This window comes from Triticum dicoccoides, chromosome 1B, assembly GCF_002162155.2.
Source record: "Triticum dicoccoides isolate Atlit2015 ecotype Zavitan chromosome 1B, WEW_v2.0, whole genome shotgun sequence".
In the NCBI taxonomy this organism is placed as follows: Eukaryota; Viridiplantae; Streptophyta; class Magnoliopsida; order Poales; family Poaceae; genus Triticum; species Triticum dicoccoides.
This window is the reverse complement of record NC_041381.1, coordinates 158,458,258-158,480,161: the sequence shown is the minus strand read 5'-3', so window position 1 is coordinate 158,480,161 and position 21,904 is coordinate 158,458,258. Positions and strand designations below refer to the sequence as shown.

Genomic DNA, 21,904 nt, shown 5'->3' with positions numbered 1-21,904 from the left:
GATGATTTATGATTTTGCAAGCACATGATATCTTCACTATGTCAGAGAATGTGGAAGGTGAACTCGACTATCATGATGTGAACTTGATTACATGTTTGTAAGATCAGGTGGATTTATTGTCCGGTCACCTTGAAATATCATGATTTTTAACGTTCTTATTGTGTTGACGCACCGGCACATACCTAGTCTTAATGAAAAAGCAAAACAGTTGCTCAAGCAAGGCCTCCCATAAACTGGAGGGATTATATTACAAGATTGCCATTCAGCAACACGTCCCACGCGTCGAAATCACCTCGGCTTGAGAGTGAGGCCCCGTCGATTGCTCGCATTCCGATCCCCATTCTGCGCCCCCACATGGCACGGACGGCTCCGGTCGCCGACACCATCGCCGTCCTCGGCGACGACCTCCTGCGGGAGGTCTTCCTCCATCTCCCCACCCCCGCTGACCTCCTCCGCGCCGCCCTCGCCTGCAAGCCCTTCCTCCACGCCGCCCGCAGCGCCCGCTTCCTCCGCCGCTTCCTTCGCCGCCACCCCTTCGCCTGCCCGCTCCTCCTCGGCTGCTTCGTCCACCGCTGCCGCGAAGACCCCAGCCCTCTCCTTCTCCCCGCCCCCCTTCCCGCCGCCGCGCGCCGCGTCGTCGAGGGCGGCGACTTCGCGCTCTCCTTCCTGCCCGACCTCGGCTCGTCGGGCCCCGACCCGTGGAAGGTCTTGGACAGTCGCAGCGGCCGGCCCCTGCTGTGGGATCAGGCATCCGCGGAGCAGCCCGTCGCCGATCCGTGGAAGGTCTTGGACTGCCGCAACGGCCGCCTACTGCTGCGCAATCGGGTGTCCCGAGAGCTGGCCGTCGCCGATCCCTTGACCCGGCGCTGGGCCTCTCTCCCCGCGCCCCCGGCTGAGCGCCCCGTGGGGTATGGCCTCGTCACCGACGACGGCTGCTCGTCGGCGTTCCAGGCGTTCTGCGTTTCAGAAGACGGTGGCGGCTCCTCCGGGCTCCGCGCCCAGGTGCTCTCCTCCAGCGAGCTCCGCTGGGCCGACGCAGCTGTCCTCGCGGGCCAGCATACTCTCGCGGACTCCCGGGTGATGCAAGCGAACGGGTCGCTCTACTGGAAGCTCAAGGGCGGGGAGCGCATGGTTGCGCTCAACACGGCGACGATGGCGTTCTCCTTGCTGGAGCTCCCTGATTTCGCGCGGCAGTTCAGCTTCGACATCATTGAGAAGGGGGACGACGATGCTGGCGGGCTCTACCTACTCACCATGCTCGGATTCTGCGTCGAGGTTTGGGGCGGTTGGGATGATGGCAGCGGTGTGCTAACATGGACACTGGTGGAGAAGTCGGTCAGGTTCCAGAGGGCCATGGCGGAGATGATTCGTTCATCACAGTTTTACCGGCATGGGCTGGTTGTCATTGGGGTGGTTGCCGGTGTGGTCTTCTTGCGCAATAAGGATCGCCTGCTCTCCATTGATCTGGAGACGATGAAGCTCAGGATGTTGGCACGGAAAGACAAGTGCCCATCGACCCTGATGTATCCTTACACGATGGCATGGCCACCTTCATGCCTGAACCCTACTGAACAAGGTGCTTGATAAGATGGTAGCCCTACTTGCAAGTTTTGGCCAACAATCTGATTATTATTACATAAATATGTGAACCAAACAAGTCAGTTTATAACTTAACATTTTCTTAGTGGCTTTAGCTTTTGCGGACGTACACTCAAAACTTACTTTGCTCGTATCTTGGTTGGGTGAAATCTTCTGATATGCTGAATACCCTGATTTTGCTGCAGGAATGTGAGGCTCACTACAGCTTATGGTGGTAATAAGGTTTTGTGCAGAGGTAACGAAGAGGAAGGGATTCCATCATCCGCACGATGATTGCGGCGCAACCAGTCTAACCGCGCCTAAATGCCTGAACCTTGTATGATGTAATTAGTTAGTGTTACGGTCTTGTTATGTGTGTGGTCACCATAATCCGACTTTGCAATCTGGGGAATGCGGTATGTAGCATGCTTCCTTCCTGATTGTTGTACCAGTTCATCTGTCTGACTGTCTCCTTAAATTTGTGATACAATCCTGGTTGGGGTTGGAGTGTATCTATCATCTGTCTCCTTCGGTACAGATGCATGGATTGTATCCCAGTCTAATAAATGGGATTCCAGAATCATGCACAGGGAAGAAACTGAAGAGTGAAGAGAGCTAGCTTGGCTATGGCAGCGAGTGCTGTGATTACGTTAGAGGTTGATAAATAGTTCCATCAGTGTGTGTTTGAGCATTCTTATATAACCTCTGAAGGATTTCCAAGATGCACCACGGATGGAGACATCAGCCTCAGGTTTTGGGGCCTGTTTCCTCACTTCATCTGGGTCTAAGGTTTTATAAGCAAGTAAACTCTGGTTTCACAGAGAGGCTATCCTGGTCTTCCTAATTTTCCATAATGTATGCATATGAGTGGACTTGTGCAACTTCAACGGCAAGTGTCAATTTCTGATGTTCAGACATGCTTTGCCTCTGACGGTGCAGTTTTTGTTCAAGCCTCTGCGGGCCTTCACATGTTACTGTCAAAATGATCATCCTTTCAAGGAAGTACTGATTAGGCCTTCGGATTGATCTCCAAGACGACTTGTTAAGAAGTCTTGGGGGCGCGACTAGACCGATTTTTGGGCGCCGACGCGGAAAGGACGCGAGGCCTGTTTGGGGCGGCTGAATATGCTGTAAGTCTATATCTCGCTTATCTTCTCTTCTCTTTTTTCCAACTCAGCAATAATATAATACTTAAATTTCTTACATTATCTTATCATACTTGCTCTAAAACGTGGATGACTCGAACTCTGTCCTATCGATCGATCGATGGATCGCCTATATAACAACACGTAGGTACCCGGTCCCTGCGATCCGTGCAAGTTGGAGATAAAGAACAAATTCTCCGTGTACGTACGTCGGGACGTAGCTAGCTAGTCATTAGTCATGACGCCCGCGTGGTTGAGCCGTGGCATCGGCGCCATGGATCTGCCGGAGTGGGTGCCAGTCTTCCGCGACATCTTCGACAAGTACTCCCCCGACCGCGCCTCGAGAAGCTCCCGGGAGGCGGTGAGGGAGATGGGCAAGCAGTGGGAGGCGACGGCACGCGCCCACGACGAGGCCCAGGCCCCCCTGAGCCGCGGCGAGCAGATCATTCTAGCCGCCGAGCTCCAGGCCGTCAGCTTTGAGTCCATCTCCGCCTTCGTCCCGCTGTACCGCCTCCGTGACAGGCTCGCCGGCGCCGCGCGGAAGGCGTGCCACGCCCGGACCCACGGCTGGCCGTTCGCCGACCCCCATCCGTCCGACGTGAGCAGCTGGGCCGCCACCGGCCGCGGCGTCGGCCGGATCCTGTGCCACAGCCTCTCGCGGGAGCAGCTCCGCCACCTTGCCGACCTCGTCGACGACGCTCTCTGGTGGGCGGGCCGGCTGGAGGAGCTCGACCTCGAGCTTAATGGGGACATATGCGCCGTGACGCGGGAGTCGAGGACCGACTGGGCCGCACTGATGCTCCAGCGGTTCCGCAGAATGCGGTTTCTCGCCGACGCTGTCTGGGTACGCCTTCCTCCGATCGAGCGTATCATCGACCGTCTTGCCGAGAAACCACGGCGCCACAGCTCACGAGGCCGATCGCCGCCACCTCCGTCCCCGCCCCTGCTGGTGGACAAGACAATCAGACGATCCATGAGCATCTAAGCTAAGCAGCTGGCCTCGAGCGAGATGGCCAAGGAGCCCTGCTGACGGGTCGCTGGCCGCCGCCGTACCGGGGCGCCCTGCGATGCCGCTCCGGTGCAGTGCTTCTCCGGTGGGGACGACAGCCTTTGACGACCGGGACGGAACAAAGCATCCACAAGCGCATCGACTATGCGGTGGTCGTGTCGGGCGCTCGTTGGCGGCGCGGCATCAGAGGATTTTTGTTCGGTGCGAGGGCGGCGACCCTAACAAATAAGTAGGAGATTTGGAGCGCCATATTGATGAGGAAGGGGCGCACCAGCGGTTTCACGCAATTTGGATGTTCGTGCAATCTCTAGTCGAGCGTGACGTCGATGGCGCGAGTCCATTTATCCCTTTTTGAAGTCATTGTAGTGAAAGAAATCACTTAGTCATAACTGTTTATTTCGTATCTTGTAAAAGGGCTCTGCTTAATGATTAAGAGTTAATACATGTTGTAGTACATAAACTTGTGGTGGTGGGAACAGTTTCAAACAAAAACTAAAAAACCCCAAAAAAGTAGTACATGAACTCTACTGCCGTAACAAACGCATACAAATCTGTCCGAACTAGTCCGCGTGGAGTGCCACGTCAACAACCTGCATTTATCTAGAAACCCCCCGGACTTGTCGCAAAATTCAGTCTTTCGTCCTCACTCGCGCCAGGCTGAATAGAGTTAAACAAAAACACCCTCGACGGTTCAGATATACAGCCGACGCCCTCGTAACTCCTCCCCAAACCCCTCCCCTGTCTCGTCCTCGACGGCGACCCAGGGTGACACCGTCTTGGGCGTGGCGGCGCCGGCGATCGATGGAGCCGCGGCTTCGCGAACCAGGGGAGTTCCCTCCCGAGTACGGTATGTACCGAATCCCTTCCTCTATACCGCAATTGGGAACCTAATTGGCCTGGGTTTGGTTAGGTTTAGGTGGCCCAGATGATCAATCCATGTTCGTCATATTTAGTGCTGAACAGTAGATGTTTCCTGTGTGGATTGGTATGAGTTTCCTGTGCGGATTGATGGTAGACTAGGTTTTTGGGGATCGAGGCTGCAATCAGGAACCTAATCGGTGTGGGTTTGATTCTGTAGTTGATGTGCTGCTGTTGTAGTTTGTCTGGTGCTGTTGATGGGGATTAAAGAGGTGATTTTAGCATTCAGATGCCGTTGAAGATACCAATATGGAAGTGTAGTTTGTCTACTACTATTGATAGGAATCCATGCCTCTGTACTGCTGTTTGTAGCATTGTAATGATGTCCATGTGTTGAGTCCATGTCTGCTGATGAAAACTTCAGTTTTAACTGCACATGTCTACTGCAATTTCAGATCAAAAGAGTGTGTACTGCAATTTCAGTTCCAGTTTAAAAGAGTGGGCAGAAAACTGAACTTAAGATCACTGCAAAATGAAGTGTGTACTGCAATTCCAGTTTAAAAGAGTGGATTTTAATTTATGGAAGTGTGCATTTGTCAGAAAGAGTGCATTTTTAACGAGTGTTCATTTCTACTGCATTTTTAAATTACTAATATGTTTGGGTGCACATATCTTCAGTTACAAATATGTTAGTACATTTACTGCCATGTCTCTCTTCATTTAGAGTTATCTTCACTGCCTATGTCCATTTTCACTTATATATTTCTCCAGTTACAGTTTTATTCAGTGCATATGTCCACTTATGTGTTGAATTGCATACATAAGTAATTCAGTTGCTGAGTTTTGAAATGTTCCGCTTTGTGCAGTGACAAATGGAGAAGACACTCAGTTGTTTTCAGTTGAGTTTTAGCACAATGGGATATTCATAGGGCAGGGTACAACTACAAACAGATCACATACAAATATTGGATGTACACATGATGCTTTCGACTACTGCCATGTTGATACATGGTCATTGGGCATGGTGAAGTACTGTTTGTCCAGGTTGGATTATGATCCCACTGATCCATTGGTCAAAGTGTATTGGGTTTTGCCAGGGAAAGATATTATGGATGGCCTTGTCTGTGTGGACACTGAGGAAGCAATTGCTGCTATGGTCACTGCAAGCAAAGAAGCTAAAACATTGGATGTAATAGTGGACGAGGAAAACAAAATAAGGACTTTGTATGGCAACGATGTCATACTCAATAGATGCCCAACACTACCTAGAAAATTGCCAAGGTCTGGTTAGTTTGGAGAAGGGACTTCTGGTTCATATGCAGAGGGGGCGAGGGAAGAGGAGGAAACAGGGGAGGAGGAGGAAGCAGGGGAATCAGGGGAAGCAGAAGATGCACAGACCGACTCGGACTTTTATGAGAGTGACTTTGACTGCGAAGATGGGGATGATGATCTGTTTGCTGAGAATGTCAATATACCAGTACGCTATCAGTGGATTTCACTCAAACTACGTGTTATATCTCTTTTCTACGCTGAGGACGCGACCTCACTACAGCCTTCCACGGCCGTGTACTCCAGTTTTCAGTGAGCACTGCAGCAAGCAAGGAGGCCACCCGGCGTTTCGTCTGCGACGCACGTCCAACAAGGGAGGAAGCTGTACTAGCGATGCACGTCCATGTTACGGCCGCACACTCTGACCGTGTGTGTAGGGTGGCGGCACACCACGAGGCGGCGCGTGACGCATATATGGCGCGCCAACAGTTTGACCAGCAGCTGAGGATGGTCGCATGCAAGCCGGCGGCGCATGACGGCGAGGCTGGCTGTACCCGTGCCCCTCATGCCCTGTCGTCGGACGACGAGGAGTAAGCATCTAGTCTGAACTTTCGTCAGTTCAGTTAGTGCAGACGAAAGCGCAGTTACGTCAGTGTAGTTGTACTGCCATCAGTGAGTCTTGCATCAGTAGTTTGTGCTCTCGCCGGCGATGAGAGATCAGCGGTGTTGAATGAGAGCGACAGCGGCGGCGAGGGCAAGGGGCGAGAGAAGTTATTAGGGATTGAAATTAGGGAATCGCCGCGAGCAGAGGATTTGGAGTTTTGTGTGCTACTGACCAGGGGACCTAATAACATAAATAATATACATTGTGGGGGGCTTTCTAAAAAATAACAAGACGCCGGGCGCGTGCCTTTATCCGACGTGGCCTGCCAAATGTCACGTTGTGAGCAATTTGTATGCGTTTGTTACGGCAGTAGAGTTCATGTACTACTTTTTTGGGGTTTTTTAGTTTTTGTATGAAACTGTTCCCACCACCACAAGTTTATGTACTAAAACATGTATTAACTCAATGATTAATAAAATAGTCATGTGCATTGCAATGATGCAGATGTCACGGTTCTAACCTTTTCATGACGCCAATCACAAACACCTTTGTTTCTTTCGCCAGCCTTTCTCTCCTACATCACTGAGGCGAAACGGCCTCTCTTTGGACTCCGACACCCTAGGGTGCGTCTTCTCGCCCCGTAAGGCCGAGCAAACAGATACTCTAACCTTAACTCCTACTGTATTCTCGAATTTTAACTATTTTAAAACATTGCTTGTTTTGTATACTTTTTCGATAAAGGGTGGATTTTATTAGCTCAAAATAAAGCATCAAGTGATACAAACATAGTGAGTACACGTCCGGCCTCTGCATAGCTACGGTGCACACAGCCAACACCAACACACACACACAAAAAAATCACACCGGCAACTTGCAAAGTCAAACATGACCAAAGGTATGCCTTAGTGCAACAAAAAGAAAAAACTCCAAAGCGATCAAAATAATGATCAACAATCTACAACAGCCACCATATTCACACCAACCATCAGTTGACATCAGTTGTGATGTCGCCACCACTTTCCATGACCCAAGCAAACTACATGCATAGCACGGTCTTGACGTGAGGTGTCACGCAAGTGAAAACCATGCCCGCACAAGTAGACAATCAAGTCGCGACAAGAGCCACTCGCCACCAACAAACTCCGAACAACGAAGGTCGCCGTCGCACTTTGCAACGAATATCAAAGGAGGATAGTCACTGACACTGTCAAATACCAAATGGGGACGCTCCAACAGTCTCGCAACGTTCTCATGCTTCACCGTTCTTGTCCATGGCGGCAGAACCAGGCAGCAAAACAAAATTGTCATTGCCATCAGATTTGAAGATCCAAGATTCCGGCCCCGTCTCGGCAAGCACTAAGCAGCGCAGAACCACGCCTTTGCCTATGCGCCCGAGCGGAGAACCGCCATACATGACGCGGCAGGCAGACACTGCCGTCTGCAGATGGGATCGTGGCCACCGATGTCTCACAACCAGAGACTGCCGGCCTAGCCATAAGTCCACCGCTACTGTTGCACATCCATGTCCTATGCATCAAGTCGCCGTCCATAGATCTCACTTCGGAGCAACGCTGAATAAGCTTCCTCGGCCCTGGCGATTAAGTCAGTTCCTAGACAATGCCTCCAAGAAGGTCAACGATGAAGTTCGCCACCATCGTCCGTCCCATGAAGGGAGCAAGGATTTCCTCGGAGTAAAGACCACGATGGGAGGAAGGGAGCAATGTAGCGACACCTTCAACAAGGATTACGGCGCCCTGAAGCGTCATCGTCACCACTCCTGGCACCAAGGCGAGATAGGGTTTCCCCAACTCCCCTCACACCATCCCCTTCGCATCAACCACCATGAACTAAGGCGTCTTGTGCAGCACGCCGGCGAGAATAGGCGAAGCCACCGGAGCAATGCTCGATGACCCATCTGCTATTCTAGAGTGCCGCCAAAGGACAGAGTACGCGCCCATCAGGCATGCCACACGCAGTTACCCTGGCCAGCGCCCGTCTCGCCGGCCACGCCCGGCATGGCCGCACATGGAGCACAGCAGCCGCGCCCCACCACCCCTTGCCGAGCTCCGCTGCCGCGTGGCTGACGCGAGGCACACATGCGCCCGAAGCACCGCCAAATCCCGCTGAGAACATGGCCCGCGGACCCAGGGGAAGAAGCAAGGAGAAGCCCCGCCGCCGCCGTCGGCCGCACGGGCTTCGCCCCGGCGACGTCTTCCGGTGGCGGCGCGCTAGGGTTTGGATGAGTCGCCCCCGAGCCGCCTCGAGCATAGACAATGCGGGGTTGTTTACCAGAAACAAAACTTTGTAGGAGATCAGTACATTGTTTTGTATACAAAGAATAAAAGAATGAATGCATATCGTTTAACTGTTGTGCTAGACTTGTTGAGAAGGGAAGATGGATATTAGTTGAACATAGACAATACATATAAAATTGCAAGGAACAACATAGTAATGAAAAGACATGGCTGCATGGGTTGCCACCAGTTCTACCTCACAGGAGATTGAAACGTTCATTTGTGCGGATGGAACCCTCTTTCAGTCACTGTTTAATTTAGTTGCAAGGTAAGGCTAGCTGGGTTTCTTTTATTGCGAGGGGATAGTTGTATTTTCTGATTGTACATGCTATGAATTGAGGAACTGCTAGCAGCAGTTGACAATAAAGTAAGAGTAATTGAGAAGAAAGTAAGAGTGTTAACTCTCAAAGAAATAATTATAAGTTAAACTATAGAGGCGCGAAGACTGAAGATTTGAGTGCGGGTCCAATAATAATCTATCTTTCATTAGTAGAGGATCGCCGTTAGTCCCAGTTCGTAAGGGCCTTTAGTCCCGGTTTATCAGCCGAGACTAATAAGTCGGGACTAAAGGCCCCAACCCTTTAGTCCCGGTTGGCCACGACCCAGGACTAAAGGCCCATCACGTGGCACGAGCGTGCGCCGGGGGCTGGGGGTCCTTTAGTCCCGGTTGGTGACATCAACCGGGACTAAAAGGTTTAGGGGTTTAGGGGTTTATTTTTCCTTTTAATTTCGTGTTTTTCATTTAATTCCTTTTCATTTCAAACATATTTTACGTTACTATATACTATACACGTTATGCATATATAAATACAATTTCTCGTAGAACCAATCATATATCATAGAATTTCTCGTACGACCGTGCACACACACACACACACACACACACACACACATATATATATATACAATTTGGTACAATTTCTCCTACAATTTGCAGATCATTATATGCAGGCATCAGGTGAAATGGTATTCTCCTTCGGGATCTATGACCTGATCAAGCAAAAATCCGCCCATTTTCTGTTGAAGTGCTTGTATGCGGTCTTTTGGTAGGAGCTTATGCCGCATCTCTTGCATCTTTATTAAAGAAGGAGATCAATATGAATATATTAGTTGTGTGTATATATATTAGATTATGATAAAAAGAATTGTGAATTGTGCTTATGTACAAAAAGATCTCTTCCATCTTTACTCCTTTCGGTCATAAAGCGAATGTTCTCGCAACCGTAGTACGCACATAATAATTAATCAAGCATGATAATGGTATTGAAACTAAAATTAAAGAGATGCGCGGACGTAGCTAGTACTACTTAATTACCCTGGGTCGCACCGATTTCAGCTCTAGTTTCCATCGGCCGATAACCACTTTGATGAACTTTTGCCAAACCATGCTCGACGAAGAAAATGAATAAATGAGTTATTCATTAGTTGATATCGGGAAATGAACTAAAGAGGCCATGTAGTACGATAATGATTGAAATTACCTGTCAAGCATCATCTTTACGTTTAAGTATTCTTTAGGTTCTTTAAGTAATGAGTCCAGTACTTGAACTTTTCCCTCGTCAACTTCAATGATTAGCAGGATCCACTGGAAACTGCATGCGCACACGTTTGTATAAGTGGGCATGTGCATAACTCATCAACTACACTTATTAACATCTAGTAAAAAAATAGAATTTGTAGTACAAGACAGTAACACTCACCCGAAGTTGTAAGGAAATAGTATTTCTAGTTGGGTATTTAGTTGCTTCAAAAACTCTAGCAAGCTTCTCTCTGTGTCTTTTGCGCTGATTTTCCACACACCTTCATTAACAGTATTTGGTCAATGAACCCAATGTCATAGACTCTATCTCTTTTCATTTCATAAACCTTCATTCTACATAATACCACAAAAAATATAATGAGGATAATGAGAGGCAATGAACGAGCATAGCTAGAGACTTAAATTACAGAAATAAATCACTTACAGACAATAGCAACTAACGAGAGATTTGTCGAGTGCGTCTTGATTGAATAACTGAAACATTTCTTGAAACTCAACTCACAAATCTTTTTCATGAAAGTAATGCTCTGCCTTGACTTTCACCATGAGGCTTTTGGCATGTTCTTTATTTCTCTCAAGTACCAGTCATGCAATATGCGCATCCAGTTTTTGCCGTAACCCTCTCAACTTTTTAGCACATGCTATGTGGGTGAAATGATGATACCATGCCAACTTCCAACCTTTTGAGAGTTCATTTTAGCGCTTTTCAATTTCAGGGTCATTTAGCTCAAAAAAATCAATAGATGCATGAAAAATAACAAATGAAGTCAGAAAGGTTGAAAATTGATGATGTGGCTTTGAATGGTGCATATTGAACACACAAAAAGTCCGGAGTTAAAATAATTTTTAAAAATGAAATGCCTTTGTAACACATGAGTTTTCGTCCGAAACCTTGATACTTCGAAAGAGATTGTCCATTTTGTATACGAAGTGCATCCAGTTTTTGTTGTAACCCTCTCAACCTTTTAGCACATGCTATGTGGGTGAAATGATGATACCATGCCAAGTTTCAACCTTTTCAGAGTTCATTTGTAGTGCTTTTCAATTTCAGGGCCATTTAGCTAAAAAAATCAGTAAATGCATGAAAAATAGCAAATGAAGTCACAAAGGGTTGAAAATTGATGATGTGGCTTTGAATGGTGCATATTGAATGCACAAAAAGTCTGGAGTTAAGTTTAAAAGAATGAAATGCCTTTGTAGCAGATGAGTTTTCGTCCGAAACCCTGATACTTCGAAAGAGATTGTCCATTTTGTACATGAAGTGCATGCAGTTTTTGCTGTAACCCTCTCAACATTCTAGCACATGCTATGTGGGTGAAATGATGATACCATGCCAAGTTTCAACCTTTTTAGAGTTCATTTGTAGTGCTTTTCAATTTCAGGGTCATTTAGCTCAAAAAAATAGTAAATGAAGTCCTACATAATGCATGAAATATTTTGTTTGGACATAATATTTCTTCACGTTTCAAATGCCCTAACTATTACAAAGATTTCCTCTGGTTTGTCCGAAGTGGGACTTTCCAGATAAGTCCGGAAACTCACTAGAGAAGAAAGTGATGACGGTGAAGCCGGTCACATCCCAGAGTGGGATCTTGGGGTATAAAACTTTTTCTTCGCGTGTGTGCCTTTGGTCCGTAACCATGGGCAATCTTTATCATTTAACAGGATGCTTGGGTTAATCTTCACTGTGAAGGGGGCAATGTCATGAAACTTTTCATAATCTTCTGACACGTCTGTCTTCTCCTCCACTCCCACGATGTTTCTTTTCCCTGAAAGAACTATGTGGCGCTTTGGCTCATCGTATGATGTATTTGCTTCCTTATATTTTCCTTTTCTCAGCTTGGTAGACATGCCTTCACATAGAAAACCTGCGCCACATAATTGGTTGGGACAAATGGTTCGTCTGTGTACCCAACATTGTTGAGATCCACTATTGTCATTTCGTACCACATGTCTTCCTTTACGCCGCCTCCTGTCAGATTGACCCATTTGCACCGAAACAAAGGGATCTTCAAATCATGTCCATAGTCAAGTTCCCATATCTTCTCTATGTAACCATAATTTGTGTCCTTTGGCCTATTGGTGTTTGCTGCATCAAAGCGGACACCACTGTTTTGGATGGTTCTCTTTTTATCTTGGGCGATCGTGTAAAATGTATTCCCATTTATCTCGTACCCTTTAAAAGTCAATATAGTCGAAGATGGTAAAACTTGGCCAGCAAGTACAACTCATCTGCAATTGTGTCGTCATGCATGAGACGTGCCTGCAACCAACCGCCGAAAGTCCCCGTGTGTTCACGTGTAATCCATCGTCAGACTGCTCCAGGTGTTTGGAGCGTAGAATATTCTTGTGTTCCTCGATATACGGGGCCACCAAGGCGGAATTTTGTAGAACTGTGTAGTGTGCTTGCGCCCAAGAATGCCCACCCATACATATTAGTTGGTCCTTTCCTAGCGTGCCTTTTACACCCAGTCTGCCCTCATGCCGCGATTCGAGAACACCAATCGGCTTAAGGTCAAGAATAAAGTCAACTTAAAACTCAATGACCTCCTCCGTTTCATGGCCCTTGGAGATGCTTCCTTCTGGCCTAGCACAATTATGAACATATTTCTTTCAGACTCCCATGAACCTCTCAAAGGGGAACATATTGTGTAGAAATACAGGACCCAGAATGACAATCTCGTCGACTAGGTGAACTAGGACGTGCGTCATGATATTGAAGAAGGATGGTGGGAACACCAACTCTAAACTGACAAGACATTGCACCAAATCATTCTGTAACCTTGGTAGAATTTCTGGATCGATTACCTTCTGAGAGATTGCATTAAGGAATGCACATAGCTTCACAATGGCTAACCGAACGTTTTCCGACAGAAGCCCCCTCAATGCAACCGGAAGCAATTGCGTCATAATCACGTGGCAGTCATGAGACTTTAGGTTCTGGAACTTTTTCTCTGCCATATTTGTTATTCCCTTTATATTCGAGGAGAAGCCAGACGGTACCTTCATACTGAGCATGCATTCAAAGAAGATTTCCTTCTCTTCTTTGGTAAGAGCATAGCTGGCATGACCCTGATACTGCTTTGGATGCATGCCGTCTTTTTCGTGCATATGTTGCCAGTCCTCTGGTGCCTCTGATGTACTTTTGTCTTCCCATACACGCCCAAGAAGCCTAGCAGGTTCACGCAAAGATTCTTTGTCACGTGCATCACGTTGACTGCAGAGCGGACCTCTAGTTCTTTCCAATAGGGTAGGTCGCAAAATATAGATTTCTTCTTCCACATGGGTGTGTGTCCGTCAGCGTCATTCGGAACAGATTGACCGCCAGGACCCTTTCCAAAGATTACTTTTAAATCATTGACCATATCAAGTATATCATGACCAGTACAGTGGTGAGCGAGGGAGTCCCGGACTAGGGGGTGTCCGGATAGCCGAACTATCATCATCGGCCGGACTCCAAGACTATGAAGATACAAGATTGAAGACTCCGTCCCGTGTCCGGATGGGACTTTCCTTGGCGTGGAAGGCAAGCTTGGCGATACGGATATGTAGATCTCCTACCTTTGTAACCGACTCTGTGTAACCCTAGCCCTCTCCGGTGTCTATATAAAGCGGATGGCTGTAGTCCATAGGACGAACAACAATCATACCATAGGCTAGCTTCTAGGGTTTAGCCTCCTTGATCTCGTGGTAGATCCACTCTTGTAACACACATCATCAATATTAATCAAGCAGGATGTAGGGTTTTACCTCCATCAAGAGGGCCCGAACCTGGGTAAAACATCGTGTCCCTTGTCTCCTGTTACCATCCGCCTAGACGCACAGTTCGGGACCCCCTACCCGAGATCCGCCGGTTTTGACACTGACATTGGTGCTTTCATTGAGAGTTCCTCTGTGCCGTCACTATCAGGAAGGATGCCTTTTCCCGTCTTTAAAGACGGCGCCGTCGTCAAGGGAGCTTTGGCCGCCGGCCAGACTATCCGGCTAGGCGGTTTTCTCATGACCGCCTGTTCGGCCACCGCCCCGACAATGACCTCTCAAGTCATTAAAAGCGATCTTCACGTCAGCTCGGAATTCGCCAAGCAGCTAGATCCGATTGAGCTCTCCTCCGTAAACAAGCTCTTGGATCGCATCGCCGCCCTGGGAGTCGCTATCGACTATGATCAGATTGGGCTTAAAACCGATCTGAGAGAAATTAACTCTCCCCAGGTTACCCACCATGTTGTTGTGGTAGAGGAACAATGAAGTGACTCTTCTTCTATGTTAAAAACCAACTATGTCCGGATTCCCGATCCCTCCATGCCGGATTCCCGCGGAGGGACGGACGCTAATCAAATACTGAACCTAAAGTCAGGCATCGGACCAGATTTGTTGGAAAGCGCTCAACAAACCAAGCTTCCGAATCCGAAAGCTTCCTGGCCTGTGAGCCTCAGATCGGGCGGGGTTACGAACTTAATTCCACCCGCCCACCCAAACATAAGCGATCTATCTCAAATACGGCAAGAGCCCGATGAAACAGTACATCATTACTGGGCCAGATTCCTCCTGGTTATGAACAGGATAAAGGACTGCCGTGAAGAAAGCGCAATTTCAATCTTCTGCAACAATTGCACGGACAAGGGAATCATAAATGCCATCAGTCGTCGCAAAGTTACACGCTTCGCTGACCTAGCAACCATTGTACAAAAATACTGCGCGATGGAGAGTGCCTGGAAAACCGAAACTAGGTTTTGGGACAATCCGGCCCTGAATACAACCCCAGTCCGAAATAAAAGGGTGCGTCATACTCAACCCCAGTCCCTCTCCCTCGCATCGACCAAATCATCGATGCTACCGCAGGGCACGATTCATTGTGCTTCCTCGACGCATACTCCGGATACCATCAAATCAAGATGGCGGAGAAAGACCAGGCCGCAACGGCATTCATTACTCCATATGGGCCATTCTGCTTCAACACAATGCCCTTCGGACTCAAAAACGCTGGCGCAACATATCAGCGCATGATTCAAACATGTCTGGCTACCCAGATAGGCAAAACAGTACAAACATACGTAGACGATGTGGTCGTCAAGACCAAACACGTCAAAACTCTAGTTGAAGACTTGAGGGTGACATTTGACAACCTCTGAGCATATGACATTAAGCTCAACCCAGAATAATGCGTCTTTGGAGTACCAGCCGGAAAGCTCTTGGGCTTCATTGTATCCGGTAGAGGAATTGAAGCAAACCCAGCCAAGATCCGAGCTCTGTCACATTTGGATATTCCAAAAGACCTCAAGCAAATACAAAAACTAACTGGATGCGTAGCAGCTTTAAGTCGCTTCATCTCCCATTTGGGAGAAAAGGCTCTGCCCCTCTACCGCCTCCTCCGGCGCACCAAACACTTCGAATGGACGGATGCTGCCACGGCCGGACTCGAAGAAATAAAAGCCATACTGGCAACAAATCCGGTCCTGGCCGCGCCCAACCTATATCGTAGCAACACATCAAGTTGTCAGCGCGGTACTCATCGTCGAACGAGAAACAGAAGGGCACAGATTCCCTCTTCAAAAACCAGTGTACTACATATCCACTGTCTTAACTCCATGCAAGTTCGGGTACCCACATTATCAAAAGATAGCGTATGCGCTGTTCATGGCATCCCGGAAGTTGCGACACTACTTTCAAGAGTGTTCCATAACGGTGGCCTCCGAAGTACCTCTCAACGATATTATAAACAATCGCGACGCAACGGGCAGGATTGCAAAATGGGCTATTGAGCTCTTACCATTTGACATAACCTACAAACCACGGCAAGCTATAAAGTCGCAGGTTCTGGCTGACTTTGTCGCCGAATGGACCGAAGCCGAACTCCCTAAAGAGTACGGCGCGTACTCCAACTGGATCATGCATTTCGACGGATCCAAAATGTTGGCTAGCTTGGGGGCTGGCATCGTCTTGATGTCCCCAACTGGAGACACAATCCAATACATACTTCAAATAATGTACATGGACTCCAACAACGCAGCCGAATATGAGGCCCTTCTACATGGCCTCCGGATGGCAATCTCCATGGGCATTCAACGCCTAGAGGTGTGCGGGGATTCAAACCTCGCAATATCCCAAGTAAATGGAGACTTTGACGCCAAAGATCCAAAAATGGCAGCTTACCGCAACGCCGTCCTAAAAATGTCAGCTCGGTTCGAAGGACTCGAATTCCACCATGTAGCCCGGGATAATGACCAGGCAGCTGACGTGTTAGCACGCATCGGCGTGAAACGAGACGCCGTCCCTCCAAACATCTTCCTGGAACGGCTCTTTAAGCCATCCGTATTATGGGAAGAGGAGTCCGGAAATAACAATCCGGAGCCAGCTGCATCACCTAACTCAGGCCATTCTGACACAATCGGCGGCTCAGCCAATGAAATAATACCTTCAGCCCACGAAATAATGGCAGTAATTGCCCCGTGGACGGAACCATTCCTAGCCTACTTAATCCGGCAGGAACTTCCCGAAGACCAAAATGAGGCCCGCTGCATAGTTCGGCGATCTAAAGCCTACAAGGTCCATGAGGGAGAACTTTATAAGAAAAGCACAACCGGAGTCCTTCAAAGGTGTATCTCCGAAGAGGAAGGGCGAAATCTCCTGGCTGAAATTCACGCCAGACTCGGCGGGCACCACGCTGCAGCCCGGGCCCTTGTAGGCAAGGCCTTCCGTACAGGATTTTATTGGCCGACAGCCCGGGCAGATGCTCAGGACTTAGTCCAACGATGCATCGGTTGCCAGCTCTTTGCTAATCAGAGCCACATGCCACCCACCGCCCTCAAAACTATACCCATTACCTGGCCGTTCGTGGTCTGGGGGCTTGACATGGTTGGACCCCTTAAAGGGGGAACCCACAAGCACAAATACTTATTGGTCATGGTGGACAAATTCACCAAATGGATTGAGGCCAAGCCGGTTAAAACGGCAGTATCCGGACCTGTGATAGACTTCATATCCGGGGTAGTACACCATTTTGGCGTCCCCCACAGCATCATCACTGATAACGACACGAATTTCACGGCCGACGAGGTTAAACTCTGGTGCAAAAACATGGGCATCAAGCTCGACTACGCTTCAGTCTATCACCCCCAAACTAATGGTCAAGTCGAACGAGCAAATGGTCTAATTATGAGCGGCATCAAACCCAGACTAGTGCAGTCCCTCAAGGAATCTAACACGCACTGGGTAGAGGAGCTCGACTCCGTACTCTGGGGGCTGCGGACCACGCCAAACCGAACTACCGGATTCACACCATTTTTCATGGTATACGGCGCAGAGGCAGTTCTGCCCTACGATATAATTCATGACTCACCTCGCGTGCGCATGTACGAAGAAAGAGAAGCCGAGTTGGATCGGCAGGACAGTTTGGACGCCTTAGAGGAGGAGCAGGACGTGGCAAAAGCTCATTCCGCATTTTATCAGCAGCAGGCTCGCAGATATCAAAGCAGAGAAGTACGGGCCAAAACTTACAATGTTGGCGAACTTGTTCTACGCCTGCCGTACAAGAAAAAGGACAAACTTAAGCCCAAGTGGGAAGGTCCCTTCATCATCGACCAAGTCCTGACCGGCGGAGCATACCGTCTACATAACGCATCTGACAACCGACTCGAGCCGAACCCATGGAACGCAGCCCGTCTCCAAAGATTCTACGCCTAACGCCGCACTCAGAGTTCGTCTCACTCCTCCGTCCACCTTTTTACATTTTGACTATCTCTTGTCCCCCTCCTTCTTCCCACTTTTTTTCAATACCTTTTATAGGCTGATTTGCGCATTGTTCGCACACACTTGATGTGCTCCTAGCACTCATTATACCTGGGGGCTTCTTTAACAGAAGCTTATTCATACGGGCTTCATGCCCAATACATGTGTCATACTTCCGCATGTACCTTTTATTCACCATTATATGCATCGATATGACTTAAGTTTTGGCCAAGCTGGGTTGCCTGGCTCCTGTGCTTACCCCTACGTTCCCGATTGTTTGGCTAGGAGGTAAAGGGAGCACCTCTGCGATTGTTACTGCCGGGTCATCCGGATGTGTATCTCAGACTGGGTGAAGCCGAAAGCTAGCGTTCTTAAGAGAATATTCGGTCGGTGACTTGAAAGATGATTTATTACTTACTTATTTATCTACCCCCAGATGCTTTTTCTGCTATTTTCGCAGTCCGGCATTGCACTTTAGGGCATGCCTCCCAGGGAAAGGAACCCTTAACGGAACTATTCTCCCTGGAAGATGTTTCTTACTAACCATGTAATATAACATAGCTAGTTGGGCACTTGTCTGATAAAGCAATTATGACCCCGACGCCTTGTCTCCATGCATGCCCCGGTTCTTTTATAACCGTAAGGGTTCGGACACACTCCGGACTGTTGGGTCCCGAGGTTGAAGCGAAACGGTCCGCAAAGACAAACGATCTACAATCCGGCTAGAAGGCATTCTATATGTCATTTAAAAAAAATTACATCATCAACTGACTGATTGTACTCCTCTTCAATCCCATCTAGCAGGCTGTCTAATTTACAGTCCTGTTGGGAATATTTCGCGGCCAGCTCTACTTGGCCGTACATCAAGCTCACAGGGATCTCCTTCCCATCAGGCCCCGCAGGTCTGACCTCAGTCATGTGGTTTGGGTCAGCCTTCGGGTACCGCGTCTTCACCATGGCCCAGGCCTCCCTGGCGCCTTGACGGCAGGCCGATATCTTCCATAAATGGAGGCGTCGCCGTGCTCCCTGAAGCTTCTCAGCAAGCCCTCCAAGGCCCTCGGGTAGGAAGACGGAAGGCCATAAGGCCTGAACGACGACACTCATCACCTGCCGAACATGTTCGAGCAGTTGCACCAGCTCGGGAAGTTGGTCACCCGTTGAACCAGGCATTTCCTCCGCAGGGCGACCTGTGAGCACACCTAAAGACACATTTCTATCAATCGACTTCCTCACCGAATTCTTCTTTTCAAAGGAATTTGCTCAAGCACTTACTATAAATGCCGCGACGAAGCCGCTGATTCTCCTTCACGGAGCCAGACAGCTGGGCCCGAACACCTTTCAGCTCTTCTCCTAGCTGGATGTGGGCATCTTGGAGCTTGTTCCTCTCCTGCTGCACCTTCATAAGCACCCTCTCACCGGCCTTTAGCTGACGCAGTAGCTGTTGCTTGTCCGTATCCAGTCCGGCGCCCTCTACAATATTATTGTCAGATTTACGCACACGCCGCACTTTGTTAATTACTTATCTTTTCGAAGTACGTCATACCAGCGGGGGTCTCTGTGGCTCCCCCTGTGGTGGCCAATGCGGCCTCAAGTTGGGCCTTGCACTCTTGGAGCTCCTGGGACAGGTGGGTATTCTTCTCCGTAAGATCCTGCATAATAAATGATCCTTAAATCAGTTATTTTAACTATTTTAAGTCTCGGGGGCTACTGGCATATATAACTATTAAAATTACTTACCCGTATGTCTTTCACATACTGCTCCGTGGCTCTGGTTAACCCATCTTGAGCGGCACGGAGGTGCGCGTTTCCTGCATCAAAGGCATTTAGTGCCTCTAGGGAGAAACACGTGTCACGAAGAACTGTCCAGCGACGCCTGTGATTCATGGCGCTCTCCACATCAGACCGGGTGGCGGACAGCCTGTCGGCATCCTCTGTCGGAGGAGCATCCGGCTCATGCCTTGTGTTTGCCTCTCCTTCCGGACCATGCGTTGGAGCATGGCTGGCGGAGGCTTGATTGGCAACCTCTCCGGACACTGTTCGGTGAGCGCTCTTTCTGGAAAAGTTATGAGCATTAATATACCTCCTAGGGATCCTTCCCTTAAAAACAGCGGTGCTCCGTACCGTTGCGGCGACGTTTCGGTTTGCGTCGCACTCCTCTTCCGCCTGCTGGGCCGAACTGACCCTTGTTGGTCAGCCGCCGCGGGTTCGACTTCCCGCCTTAAAGGCACCTCCTGCGATGCACCATCAGTATAAGATGGTCGGAATTGAGCATGGATCAAATGATGGTATCAAGACCTTGGTCATAATCACCTGGGAGGCCAGAAACAAACCGGGGTAGTCAGCCGTAATGGCGACTAGAGCATTGTCCATGCTAAGTTGGTGGAACACCCCGTCAATCAGCTCCACCTTTATGTTCGGATCCTCTTCGGAGGTCGGATCAAGGGATCGTTCCAGATCCTCGGGCTGTGGAGTTAGGCTTCGTATGCCCTCCACGTCCCGGCGCAGCTCCTGCGTCGAAATCACAAAGTAAAATACTTGACTTTGGAAGTATGGATCGGGTAGATAAACGTTCGCTTACCCAGCTCCGAGGGTTATTCATGGAGAATCCATTCAATGGATTCGTGCAGAGAAAGTCCTCCTGCTCCCCCTTGTACAAGCCGGACAGGATCTTTGCCAGATCGGCTGCCGAGCTCGGCCCTCTGCGGCCATGACGGGTGGCGTCGTCTTCCCCGTTGAAATCCCACATGGGGTGGCCCCTATATTGGAGTGGCTGCACCCCTCGCATAATGCACGTGGCCATGATTCCAATCATGGTCAATCTGGAGTGGGCCAGTAACCTAATCCGGCCCATCAAATAATGGACGCTCCCATCATCTTCTCGTTGAGGGCTCCGCGGGCGCCAACTCAGGCGTTTCTTCAAGGGAGCATTGCTGAACTCCGGGAGGCCGATCCGAACTGGATCCGGCAGAGGGGCGTCCTCCATGTAGAACCATTCCGAAGGCCAGTCTTCGGACGCCTTCTTCGGGGTGCCGGATAGATATCCGGTCCCGGCGATGCGCCATATTTCGGCTCCGCCCACTTGATATATTGACCCCTCATGAGAACGGGGTACGAGGCAAAACAATCTCTTCCACAGCGCAAAATGGGGCTCGATGCCCAAGAATAGCTCGCATAGAGCTACAAAGCCCGCGATGTGCAAAATGGAGGCAGGGGTGAGGTGGTGAAGTTGGAGTCCGTAGAACTCCAGGAGCCCCCAGAGAAACGGATGTATGGGAAATCCGAGTTCTCTTATTAGATAAGGGACAAAGCATACCCGCTCTACTTTGGAAGGGTTGGGGACGCTCTCCGCCTGCTTTCCGCCCCTGAAGGTGGCCAGTCCGGCTCGAACCGGAACCATGAAGGCTGGGGGAAGATATCCCTCGGTTTGGAGCACCACCAGCTCGCTGTGTGGAACTGAGCATCTCCCCCAATCTCCTGGCTTAGGGCTGGGAGCCTGAGAGGAGGAGCCGCGTCGACTATCCATGATGGAATGGATTTTTGTCAGAGGCGCTTCGATGAGAACTTGTGGATGGAGGATGGTGTGAGTGGGATCTAGATCCTCGCCTCTCTTATAGGCGGCTGGTTCGCACGGCTAGGGGGTAAAATGTAAAAATACCCTAGCTTTTCGCATTCGTACGACATGTGGAAGAGGGCCATTATTGGGCGTAGAAGCCAAGGAGCGCAACGTTCATAAGGAAGCCGGACACTATTCGACGGGAACATGAAGTTTGAAGGAGAACCCGCCTTGCAACGCCGAAGACAATATACGCGCCGGACTCGTCGTCGCTGAAGCCCGGTTCGGGGGCTACTGAGGGAGTCCCGGACTAGGGGGTGTCCGGATAG

General features: G+C 49.3%; 1 protein-coding gene across 1 annotated transcript; it reads left to right on the top strand.

The window, feature by feature from the left end:
• The first annotated feature begins 287 nt into the window (after positions 1-287).
• Positions 288-2,231, top strand: LOC119325158. The gene is made up of 2 exons (XM_037598915.1): positions 288-1,576; positions 1,785-2,231. The coding sequence occupies exons 1-2, from the start codon at positions 355-357 to the stop codon at positions 1,790-1,792; spliced, it is 1,230 nt and encodes a 409-aa protein (XP_037454812.1). The 5' UTR covers positions 288-354; the 3' UTR covers positions 1,793-2,231.
• The last annotated feature ends 19,673 nt before the right edge of the window (positions 2,232-21,904 follow it).

Excerpts from the sequence above, each read along its gene's own strand:
- LOC119325158 (XM_037598915.1), top strand. The coding sequence starts at position 355 with ATGGCACGGACGGCTCCGGTCGCCGACACCATCGCCGTCCTCGGCGAC.